Genomic DNA, 12,635 nt, shown 5'->3' on the forward strand with positions numbered 1-12,635 from the left:
TTAACTGTATTTCAACTCCTTTTTATTAGGAGCTCAGTTTCAAATTGGGGGAGACATTTATTGATTATGTGTTGGTTAGTGAAGTGGCTTTCCTGGCATTCAGTACAAATACACAAACTCAAATGGAATTAATTAGATCATCAAATGTCCAGCTTTAATTAAAAACGGAAGGCAATTAGTTGGCAATTTAATGTGTGTTATACTCAGAAAATAAAGACTGACGCGGAAGTGTTAATTTTTTATTTACAGCATGTACTCTTTAACATGCCAGAATAAAAGTCTGCAATAATGATAAATTACACAACAGCAAGGCTTTACAGCAGCAATCAATCTACAAGTAAAATATTTAGAAGCAAATTTCAAACACTTTTTATTGATATGGACACACACTTAAAAACTTACATTGCTGATACATGCACACGCACGCGCACACACACACGGATCAGGTCACTTTTACTGTAAATGTTTACTAACAACTGATCCTACAGGAGGTTTTGTGCCACTATACAGAAAGTGAGTAATTGATATTATATATATATATATATATAATTTCACAATAGTCTCAAAATTTCTCCAGTATAAACACTGTGTACATACTTAGTAGACATAGAGGTTAAAAACATACAGTTTCCATGCCATGGAATGCATACAACCTTTTCCAAGTTACGCACACACATACACATGATGCAGAGGATGGAGATCTCATAAAGTGCAACAAAAATAATTAGGTAATCTTTAATTTAACTTAAAAGGTAGTTTTCTTTTTTTCAGCCTAATGCTATATGGATCTGGATGAGCTTTGCACACAAGATTTTAAAAGGCATTCTGCAGCATAACATTATCTAAAATAAAAAATATCAACTTAATAAACATACTGTTCACCATTGGTAGGCTCAAAATAAAACAATTAAGCCCCTGTCTTTTTCAGGTTAAAAAATAAATTAAAAAGTAGTAAATACACCATCAAGAGGACTGTTAGCAATGTTTCGAAGCTGACCCCTATTTACTTTCTTAATACACATTCCTGGTGTTTTAGTGATCGATTCATCTGTGCACAATATTCCAAAGAAAAAGCATGTCTGTCTACGTAATCTTTAATTAAAACATAACTTGCTCTGCTTGCGAAATGAGGTAATATTTTATTACCTCAATAATATTAATATTATGAAAGTAATATTTTCTTTTCAGAACCATTTTTTGGCTGTATATGGTTCACGAATTGGTAGTTTTTTCCTACTTTAAATTATATTTAGTAAGCCGTTTGTCATCTTTAGATTGTACACCTGTCACAGAGAGACCACTTTTTACAGTCCAATCAACTGCCAGTGGATAAAATCAATTCCCGGCCTTTTTTTTTTCCTCATTGAAAATACTGTTTTCCCTAGAATTAAATGAAATAGGTTTTCAGTGCTGATGACTTTATAGCTATAATCGGAAAGTGTACTTTCAGCTTTAAAGTTAATTTTACAATGTTTCCTCTTGATGTTATATCAAGTGTATCACATGAATCAAATGTTTTTGTTTATCAATCAGTCTGATGTGAGGGAGTTAAATATGTGATATTGTATTTGTATGTTTGTTAGTCAGGGTAGATGAGAAAGCCGCTGAATGTGCTATATTTGTTGGTGTTTCCTCCATGTACTTTTCCACCATCCAGCTGCACACAGACCTCATCTCCCACATCTAAATGCAGGATCACACTGTTAGAGGCGTAGTCATAATTCTGATCTGCGTCCTGAGCGATCGCACTGGCCCTCACCTGAAAGACAGAAAGAGAGAGAGAATAATGGTTTTAATGTTGGATAAAAGGAACAATAATCAGGAGGACAAAATAACACAACAACAAAATAAATCCTGTTTAGATTTAAATAGGCAAATGCTTGAGAGTCTATATTGGATCATTATTGCAGTGATTATTATGTCTCTAGCATGTGGCAACAGTTCTTCTAACCCTAATTGATGGAGTGGAGCTTAAACAACCATGTAGGAAGACACATCATGGCCATACTCCAGGATGACAACATCAAGATTCATCGGGCTCATATTGTGAAAGAATGGTTGGGAGGGAGCAGGAAGAATCATTTTCACACATAAATTGGCACCTCTGAGTTCAGACCTAAAATTCATTGAAAGTCTTTGGGATGTGCTGGAAGAGACTTTACAGAGTGCTGGACTCTTGCATTGTCAATACAAGATCTTAACCAAAAATGTATGCACCTTTTAATGGAATAAATGTTGTAATGTCCTATGGAGTGCATTTCTGTTATTTGCATTTAAGCTCTAAAGCTTTAACTTTATAATATCTACAACTTCCCCTTTAATCTCTCTGTAAACGTGGCAGTCTTTTAAGATTCAAATAGCTTTGTTGGCATGGTGAAAGAAATCTTTACATTGCCAAAGCATTCATAACACTATACAATAAAAATAGATAAATAATATATATTAAAAAAAACAGTCTGTCTTTCTCTCTATCTCTCTTTCCCTCCTGTCTTATGATTTCTCATCTCCTCCCTAAGTAGGATATACAGAGAGAACAAAAGACCAAGACAGACCAAGGGCCAAGGGAATAAGGCTTATTGATCTGCATATTGTATGTGTGTGGTGTGTAATTTATTGGAAAGGCTGTTAAACACTGAGGTCTTCAGTCATTCACAAATGTACACATTTGTTAAATTGTTAAACTCATGTCATTTTATTTGTGGTAACACTTTATTTTAAGGTGACATAATTACACATTACTACATGACTTACTAGTAAATTATGTGCAATTACAAGTAACTAATCCTAAACCAAACCCTAACCCTAACTCTATTGTACATGTAATTAATATCACTCAGTACTTTTTGGAATAAGTACAATGTAACTATAGTTGCTATAGTCCCTGCATACATGCATATGCTAAGAGAAAAACACTCAAGTGCTGGAAGGGAAAGCAGGGAGGAGTAGCCTATAAAAAAAAGCACGGTAACACTTCATTTCAGTGTCTTTGTTATATGTTACATGTAGTTGTAATTACTTTAATTGTGCTTAATTACATGCCACTAACCTAATCCTAAGCCCATAGTAAAGGCAACGTGTGGTTAATTGATATTACTTAGTACACCTCAAAATAAAGAATAACCAAAAGCACTAACAGATCATTCTTTTTTTAAAGGTCAACATTAAAATCAACACATTTGTCTTAAACCATTCAGGTCAAAACACTGATTAATGCCTAAAGCTTCAAACACGGCCTAATTTTTGCACTGCTAATTAATGCATGATCTTAGTATAAGAACCAAAGCTTTATTAATATTTCCATTCATATGTATAATTAATGAGTATAATTCAGATTAATCTAGCCTATAGGCTACTTCTCACTATCAAGCTCTGCTACCATAAAACAGTCTATATAATATTTATCTTTTTAAATTCTAGAGTATAATACACTTTGTACTTTTGAAGAATGCTTTTCAAATGCATTTCAGTCGCGTCTTCAAGTGATCGACATTTTCTTGAATTTATGCTTAATTCTTCTCACATCTACTCATTAATTATCCCTGTCTTTCCCCTCATCTTTCTTTTCCCTCCACCTCTTCCCTCGTATCTGTTCATTCCTTGCACCATCTATCCATCTTTTTCTGCGGGAATCGTAATAAAATGCAGGTCACGCGCGTGTCTCCACTGAGCGTCTCGTGTTGGCGCGTGTCCCTGTCCAGTCTAAATCGGATTGATTAACGGCGCGAGGTGGCAGGTCCCGCGGGAGGCCTGGGTCTGCGTCGGGGCCTCGCTGGATCGGTAATTGCCAGGCGCTGTGGCTCGGCTGTTGCTCCTAATGGGACCCACTCCTCAATAACTCCACTGTATCACAATAAACGGAGCTTCGCACCGACCACCGGTCAAATGGAGTCACTAACTATTAACTGGGTGTGTGCGCGCGCACGAGTGTGAAATACAGAGATAGCTGGTAACAAAAGGTCTAAACGATATGGACGTTGTGTTTTATTAAATGTACATTGTGTTGTTTTCCCCCAGTGATTTCAAGGACCCGTTATCAGATTAAATAGCAGGTCTTCGGTTTAAACTATACAGACAGCTTCTGACAGAAAAGAGTGATGATAATAGACTATTCGTTAAATAAATTCAAGAACCAAATAAAACAACCAATTGCAAGAAGTGAAAGTAATAGACTACACAGAACGCACTGGTTGTGAACTTAATTTATTTTATTTGGTTGTGAATGTAATTTATTTTACTTGACTTTCATGGAAGCCAATAAAATAAACATGACCTGCCTACAGCTACTTTTCAATCTATTTTCTTTTTTTAAGAGTTTATTTGTTTTAAAATATTTTTACTTTGTATTTGTTTGGCAATTCATAAAAGCACAAAAAATGTATTTAGGCCTAAGGCATTTCTGTAAAAAAAATATTATATATATATACATATATATATATAGGCTATACCTGTGTACTAAGCGTGTACTAAGCATATGCTGTATATTCATAAAGTTTCATGACTAAGTAAATTTCTTATCAATAATGATAATTATAATACTACTACTACTACTACTAATTAATATTTTAGAATGTCAGTCCTCTCAAATAGAGGGCATATAGCGTAACAGTGTGTAACCTCAGAATAGGCTATATGATGTTATGTTGCTAAAGGTCAACATTGTGATTTATGAATTCATGAATGAACCATTTATCTCCTGTAATTTTGTATTCATACAAATCCCCTGTTTCTGAGTAACATTTCATAGGCTTTTCTGATGCAAGTGTTTTTCATTTTACAAATTCATAAAATGAAATACAGGGAAACTGAGAAAGACCAGTTTTGTGACAATCAAAAGTGGATATGAAGAATACATTCAGATTTAATGGTCTTTCTTCTTTTCTGTCTCTTATGTTGTCAGACAATATGTGCAAGTCTTTGCGCAAACGGTCTTTGTTGGATTGCCGACCCGGTGTGGGCAATGGGTGGCACTGCTACATCCATGAGATAAAACAAGAAATGAATGAAAAGAACTAATTTAATGTGCCAAATATAAGTATGAAATTGTTTCCTCCTAAACAGCCCAAACAAATTTACAATCATTTCCAAGTAGAATCTCATAATTCTTTTTTCCTGTCCGTCTCCTTTCCCCATCCTGCTTCAAGGTTAAATGCTTCAAGTGTGCTTCTCTCAGCATGTCCTTAAAAACTGGTAAAAAGGTCTGTTCTTGAGAATAATGCCGTGCAGCAGCAGGTTCATGTGTGATTTGTACAGTATGTTCTCTCCTGAATGGGCCTTTTATAAACACACACTGAAGTTAATCTCATAAAGACCAACCTTTAGCCATTCAAAAAGGGCAGCGAAAGCACAGGAAATGAGAGATAGAGATATGAAAGAAGAAAACAGAGGCGGAGAAAGTGCAAACATACAAGGAAAACGGGTGTATACGTGTCTATTGCAACAGCTGCAAAAGCCTGTCAAGGTACTGTGGGATTACCTCATTAACTGTATTAATTAATTAATTGGAGGATGTAAACTCATTAGCTGCTGTGTAATTGACAGGATGTTTGAGGCTTTTCTAACAATTTCTCTGCATCACACCGTAATTAGTGCTGCGCTACTCTGACGAGACCACAGAGAGAGAGAGGGGTTTTCAAAAGTGGCAGGGAGGTGAAGTGCTAAGGCTGAACCTAAAGTATAATGATAGTCATACTGTGGGATGAGAAGAGACATGTTTACATAGCCAAGAATCAATTACTGATTTAATTAATAGAATTTGTAATGAGAAGCAAATTGGCTGGGTATTCTGCTTGAGTGACATTAATTTGTGGATGTTGAGCTCCCTGCTGCACCCCTCATGATGCTGTTTTCGTTTCTTATTCAGCCCCATGCAATCTATTCCTGCCATGAGGAGCCAAACTTCAACTAATAAGTGGCATTTCATAAATACATTAATATTCATTTCTCTAAAAATAAAACTAACTGCCATGATCTTGCTGCAGTTACAGGCCGCAGATTTCTGCTAGTCTCAAAGTGAGTTAGAATCTTGTTTAAGATAGAAGTTCATAGACTATGTTTGTAGTATCAGCTTGTGCAAGTCTATGACCTGCAATGAGGTCAGTAGTCATTTCTCGTTCTCTCTCTCTCACACGCGCTCACACTTTCTGTCGTTTTGCTCATCTATCTTACTTACACTGATCTGATGCTGTCTGTGTCTCTGGCCTCGCAGTAACACTTTCTCCCGACCTCTCTGTCGGCTCTCCTCTGATTAGCCATCCATCTTCCTCTCCTCCGTTCATCTCTCTATCATCCCACACCATTTTACCGCCTCCCGTCGCACGCCCTCCTCATCTGGGTGGGCTCACACTTTTAGATTTTTCATTTGCTATATCAATTTAAAATAGTTATAATAAATATAGTGTAAATATTGTTTTCTACCTAAAACAACAGTGACATGGGCATGCAGGTTTTACAACAGTTTACACTCTAAAATGAAAATTCTGTCATTCAAAACGTATATGGCTTTCTTTCTTCTGTGGAACAAAAAATTTTTTTTTGTCAATGCAATGAAAGTCAGTGAGGCCCAAAACAACATTGATCCCCATTGATTGGCATGTGTGGACAAAAAACACTTGGTATTCCACAAAAGAAAGTACATTTTAGTGACTTAAGGGTGACTAAATTATGACACTGTTTTAATTTTGGAGTGGAAAGTTTTGAAAAACCTGCCCATGTCACTGTTGTTTTAGGTGAGAAATAATATTTAAACTATTTATTCTAACTATAAAATTCATTTTTGGGTGAACTATCCCTTTAAGAGCAACCCAAACTTGGCGCAGTTGTGTATGTTTATGAGAATACTTTGAGAGGACCTTGAGATGGGTTAAATAATTTAGCTAAGGGGAGAGATAATTAATCGAAGGGCAGAGATTGGCTGAGTGGCAGAGTGTGGCTGTGTGTGTGTGTTTGTGTGGCCCAGGTGGAAAAGAGGGAATCTCATCTTAAAGACATGAATGATTTAACACAAGAGGAGATCACTGGAATGACAATATATGCAATACAACATGCATGCCATACACTGCCTAAGCTTACTTTCCTCATCTTCTCATTTTCTGCATCTTGTCCTCCACTTAATGGAGGCTGTGTTGAATCCCCAAGCCTGGTTATGGGCCACAGCACAACTGCTATTGTATATTCAGCAATAAAATGTTTTATATGAGTGGCAGAGACAATCTGCTCCTCTATGTCATGTAACAGATAGACTGTTTTATCAGCCCATTTAACAGATTTAACAAATTTGATACTGTATTAAAGGGTTAGTTCACCCAAAAATGAAAATTATGTCATTAATGACTCACCCTCATGTCGTTCCAAGCCCGTAAGACCTCTGTTCATCTTCGGAACACAGTTTAAGATATTTTAGATTTAGTCCGAGAGCTTTCTGTTCCTCCATTGAAAGTCAATGGACGGCATACTGTCCATGTCCAGAAAGGCAGTACAGACATCATCAAAGTAGTCATGTGACATCAGTGGCTCAATCTTAAGTTTATCAAGCGACGAGAATACTTTTTGTGCGCAAAAAGTAAACAAAAACAACGACTTTATTCCACTATTCATTTCCTTCTCTCTGGTCCTCGAGCTATTTCACGTAGTGTTTTTGCGCAGCGCGTCTATGTTGTACGTCACACGTAGGCTCACTATTGGCCGACGTTGGTCATGTGTGATGCGTGTGACGTACAACACAGACACGCTACGCAAAAATACTACGTGAACTCACTCGAGGCCTAGAGAGAAGGAAATGAATAGTGGAATAAAGTTGTTATTTTTGTTTTTTGTTTTTTGCGCACAAAAAGTATTCTCGTCGCTTGATAAACTTAAGATTGAGCCACTGATGTCACATGACTACTTTGATGATGTCTGTACTGCCTTTCTGGACATGGACAGTATGCCGTCCATTGATTTCAATGGAGGAACAGAAAGCTCTCGGACTAAATCTAAAATATCTTAAACTGTGTTCCGAAGATGAACGGAGGTCTTACGGGCTTGGAACGACATGAGGGTGAGTCATTAATGACATGATTTTCATTTTTGGGTGAACTAACCCTTTAATGTTGCTATTGTTCAGTAAAGTCAATTCAGGTCACTTGATCTGCTATAACAGTCAACTAAATTAAACAAGTAAAATCAGTTTTTCCAATGAGATTTCCATCTGAACAGAAAAAAATATTTTAATTGGTTAACCAATGAATTTTGATTTATTTAGTCATATTATAATATTAATGTAATATTTTTTATGTAAATTTAACCAGTTAATTTAGATGTTTTCTGGAATGCATTAAGGTTACCTAACAAAGCATTTTTAGAGTATGACAAACACTAATTTGATGTTTAGTGCAGAGGTGGTTTTTCGTTTTACTGTTGATTCTATTAAAAAATATATATATTTTCATCAGTTTAAAAAAAAAAAAAACTTAAAATGTGATTCTGAGATTGGCTTTACATGCAGAGTTGTGCATTTGAATTAATATATTTAGCTGAGATGGCTCAACCAGCTCCACCTCTTATTTCACAGATACCAGTTGTGGATTAATTTTCTTTTGTTCTGGATTATATATGATGAACAGACATGGGGCATTGATGGCAGGTGTTATGTCATGTTAATGGCTATGTGTTGAAGGGAACTGACAGGTTGCTACAGACTCATTAAAGGGTTTTCATCACTTCCTGTCTGATATATCTGTCACAAAACCATGTGTGTGTGCGAGAAAGAAAGAGACACAGTGTGTATGTAAACAAGTGTTGCCAAGGGAATTTTTTTATATCTCTTGGATAATCCCCGCTTTCTTTTCCACTACTAAAAATCAAAACTGAGCGGTTGAGTTGAGAGAGCCTGAATCCCAGATCCGTGTCATGTTTCACCAGATGGAGAGGTTTTTTCTCCCCTCACTTTTTCCATTTATTCTAAATCCACGGGTCCTGTGAGGACTGTCTCCAGCTGTTGCATTCCGTTCCACTCCAGAGAGAGACAAAGAGACAGTGTTTGCTTGTTTGTGCGTTATGAATGCCCTTTTTTCATTGGAAACTGTTAACCTAATGCCGTTTCTGCCTATGCAAAATGTATTTATTTAAAAGCTCTGTTAAACAGACCCAAATTGACTTCTCAATAAAAGGCACATCTCAAATCACATTTGAAATGCTTTGATATGTTATGCTCTTTGTAAGTCTTCATTTTCTTATAAAACTGAACATTTTAATTGTTTAATGTTTGCATTGTCCATTTCCCACTATAGGTATCTTCAGTAAGGCTACAAGTGATAGACAGACAAAATGACTGCTGAATAATTGAGCAGCTGCCTTACTGGATCCTATTTGAATGTTAAACGTATTCCTTAATCCCTACCTCGGTGAATCTAATATTTGTTTGATATTTGAGTCAAATCAGACTCTTGTTTTTAATACAGTTCATTCACGTCTGACCTTTGTCGAGTTAAAGTGCCTCTAAAAACTTAGTTAGCAAACTCTACCTTTGGGTAGAGTGAATCCAAATGCTGTTTTCACCAGGGATTTGCAACACTAAGAATTTGGTCTCTTTATACACAAGTTGGAATTTGAATTGGTCACGGCCCACAGAAACTTAAATTGGAATGACAGGAAGAGGAAGTAACTGGATTATAATTCAACACAGGGTCTGATCATGTAATTCTGTTTATGGCAATGCATCTGTCTGCCTGTCTAAATATAATTCTGTCATTCCATCTATCATTCTAACAATCTATTATTCTATCTCTCTGTACACTGTAAACCCTAACGCTCAAAATAATGAATTGGTTTGAGTAGGACAAACTTAAATTAAACTAATTAGTTCAGTCAAATTAACTTTTAAGAGTATTTAGTACTTTCTTTTTCTTTCAAGTTCACAGAACTGATATATTGTAAGTAAACTGAACTGTTTCATTGTTTTGAGTTTTATGAAATTATTTATTTTAATTTAAACAAACTTAAGTTTAACTGAAATGGCTGGGATGTCTATTTCCCAGCATGCTTTGCCAATGGCACTTGAATGGGAGAGTAAATGCTAAAATTAAGTGTAATATAATGGGTTTTTTTTGTGCAGGATTAATGTTAAGAGGGATATTGAGTATTGATTAATGTTTTGTTATGCTAATTTGGAAGAATTTCTGTTAATGTTGGTTTTAGGATAGTTACCATCATGGTGACAAGTGGTGCATGCGGCTTGATTTGAGAGCAAATAAAATCTTTATATTGTTGCACTCATACAGCAAGTGCTGTATAACATACTATTGATAGCATGACAACATAATAGTATGTTAGCAAACTAGCTTGTTAAAACTATAAATTAATACTAATGAAAGTGTTCACATTGAGATTACATGAAGGTTTTAAGTTAAATGTATGAAACAGTGTACTCTGATTTGAATTGTTCTTAACTTGCAATTAAAATGAGTATTTATTAACACAACATTTCGGTCGGTTTTTTTCCTTATCTGCTGAAACGACCTACCTAATTGGTCTTGTTATCCAACGCACCTATCACCTGCAGGTGTGCGATGGAGTTTGTTCACTAATTGTTCTTAACTTGAAATGATTAATTGTTCTTAATTTGAAATGTTTAAGTACAAACTTAAAATCTGCCAGTTCTGCTTACTTAATCTTTGAATTTCAAAACTTAAAAAATTGAGGCAATCGATTGCCTTAAATTTTTTGAGTTCTGCTAACTTATTCGGGTTTACAGTGTAGACCTTTTTTTAAAACTTTGAAACAGGGTTTGTCAAGCCAAAGTTTGATTCAGGAGTTGAACTGGAATTTAAAAGGCAACCTCAAATCAGCTCTAAATGGCACACAATCCTTGTGTTCACACACACACACACACAGAGAGAGAGAGAGAGAGAGAGAGAGAGAGAGAGAGAGAGAGAGAGAGAGAGAGAGAGAGAGAGAGAGAGAGAGAGAGAGAGAGAGAGAGAGAGAGAGAGAGACATCTCCTACCTGTCCATTCTTCTTGAGGTCGGCCCACATGCTAGTTCCATCTCCGCCCCTCATGAGCACGTGATAGGTGAAGAAGTAGATTCCAGGAAGAGGGCAGGTGAATTTGCCTGTGGTAGGCTCATAGTAATTCCCTACATTTGTCACCACATCATCAAACTTGAGTACTTCGCTCCCCTCATGCTGTTTGCGCAGACCAGCATAGAAGGCTATTTTGGGGCTGTAGAGCGATGGGATGTATCCCCCCGGGCCTGGACCTGGAGGTCCAGGCGGACCTGGTTTTCCTGGTTGTCCAGGTGGCCCACGTGGGCCTGTGGGGCCTGGTGGGCCTTGGTTTCCGCGAAAACCTGACTTGCCTCCCCCTCTGCGTCCAGGGATGTCGTGAGGAGGAGGCGAAACCGGTGTTAGTTCATTGGTGGGCGTTAAAGAGTCGCAGACCATCTTACAGCTTCCAAGCATCTCATAATGCGTACCTCCACCTCCAGAACCACCCAGTTTGGTGCTGTGGACCAATAGTGGAATAGCGACCAGTAGCACCAGTACCATGGCCACGCCCACTGCCGCGCCAATAACGCGCTTCCTGCGGCTGAGGCGTGAGGCAGCAATAGAGAGGAAGTCCTCCTCCCCTTTAGAAGGAACAGCCCCGGCCAGAATGAACTCTGGGAAGGAAAAGGGACTAAGGTAAGATAGAAAAGTTAACGAGGGAGTCAGATACGACGAAACGTGGCTTGTGTCTCAGAAATAAACTAGAAAAATCCACCTTCAGCAACAAACGAATCAAATGTCCTATATGTAACAACGTCTTAAAGGATGTTTGCGTTCATTCCCGTTCCAAAGTTTCAATTTCTGCTGTTTTATCTTTCTGCTTGTATTTACTAGCTTACATTAAAATCATAACAGCCAGCCCTCTAACCTGTACCCGCTCTTCTGAGTGACACACATTGGACGAAGTTATCGCTATGAACAGCAATTCTGGATGATCCAGTAGATTTATATTGTCATATAAATATATATTGCTTGTCTGATATAAGCAACATGAGGGATTTGGTGTCTCCGATTTTGTCCAAGGATGGAGATTCTATCAGGTGATGTGGATGTGGATTTCTCAGGGGTTGCTGTGTGCCGGTTATGTCTCCTTATAGATTATTGGAGTGACAGCGGTGTGGTTCATTTTTCCATGAGAAGTTCAAGAAGCGTTCTGGAGAATTCCCAGAAAAGTCCATATCCACTGCAGCATTTAAACAAACTCTGCCCCTCCTCTCACAGAAGAAAGCTGTGATTGTGATTCAGATTCATCAAAAACAATCCATGTTATAAATTATTTTGTCGTTTTGTGACAATCTTAAACCTTCAGATGCTTAGGTTTAAATGCTTCGCTTGCAAATGTCTTATAAGCCGGATGGTAAGTGGATTGTGAAATATAATTTTAAATCTGGCTCACAGCACTCGGGGTGATTTTCAATTCCTGCTGGTCTTCATCAAACTTCAGCCGAGTGACATTCAGGTCCCAAGATCAACCACCTCTGGCATCTTGACATGTTTCTCACTGAGTTGAAACATAAATAAAGCTAAATTAGATGAATTAGAAAACCTATGAAATAATTTAAGAGCTTCCAAAAGATTCCCTGATGCTGATTATGTAATAAGGTTATTTATTT

General features: G+C 37.1%; 1 protein-coding gene across 1 annotated transcript; it reads right to left on the reverse strand.

The window, feature by feature from the left end:
• Positions 1–1,438: 1,438 nt before the first annotated feature.
• On the reverse strand, positions 1,439–11,674 carry c1ql4b (complement component 1, q subcomponent-like 4b). Its single transcript, XM_081379922.1, has 2 exons — positions 10,981–11,674; positions 1,439–1,759 (listed from the first exon to the last, which is right to left on the reverse strand). The coding sequence occupies exons 1-2, from the start codon at positions 11,521–11,523 to the stop codon at positions 1,580–1,582; spliced, it is 723 nt and encodes a 240-aa protein (XP_081236048.1). The 5' UTR covers positions 11,524–11,674; the 3' UTR covers positions 1,439–1,579.
• Positions 11,675–12,635: the final 961 nt, after the last annotated feature.

The sequence above is a fragment of the Scardinius erythrophthalmus genome, assembly GCF_964197995.2.
Source record: "Scardinius erythrophthalmus genome assembly, chromosome: 12".
In the NCBI taxonomy this organism is placed as follows: Eukaryota; Metazoa; Chordata; class Actinopteri; order Cypriniformes; family Leuciscidae; genus Scardinius; species Scardinius erythrophthalmus.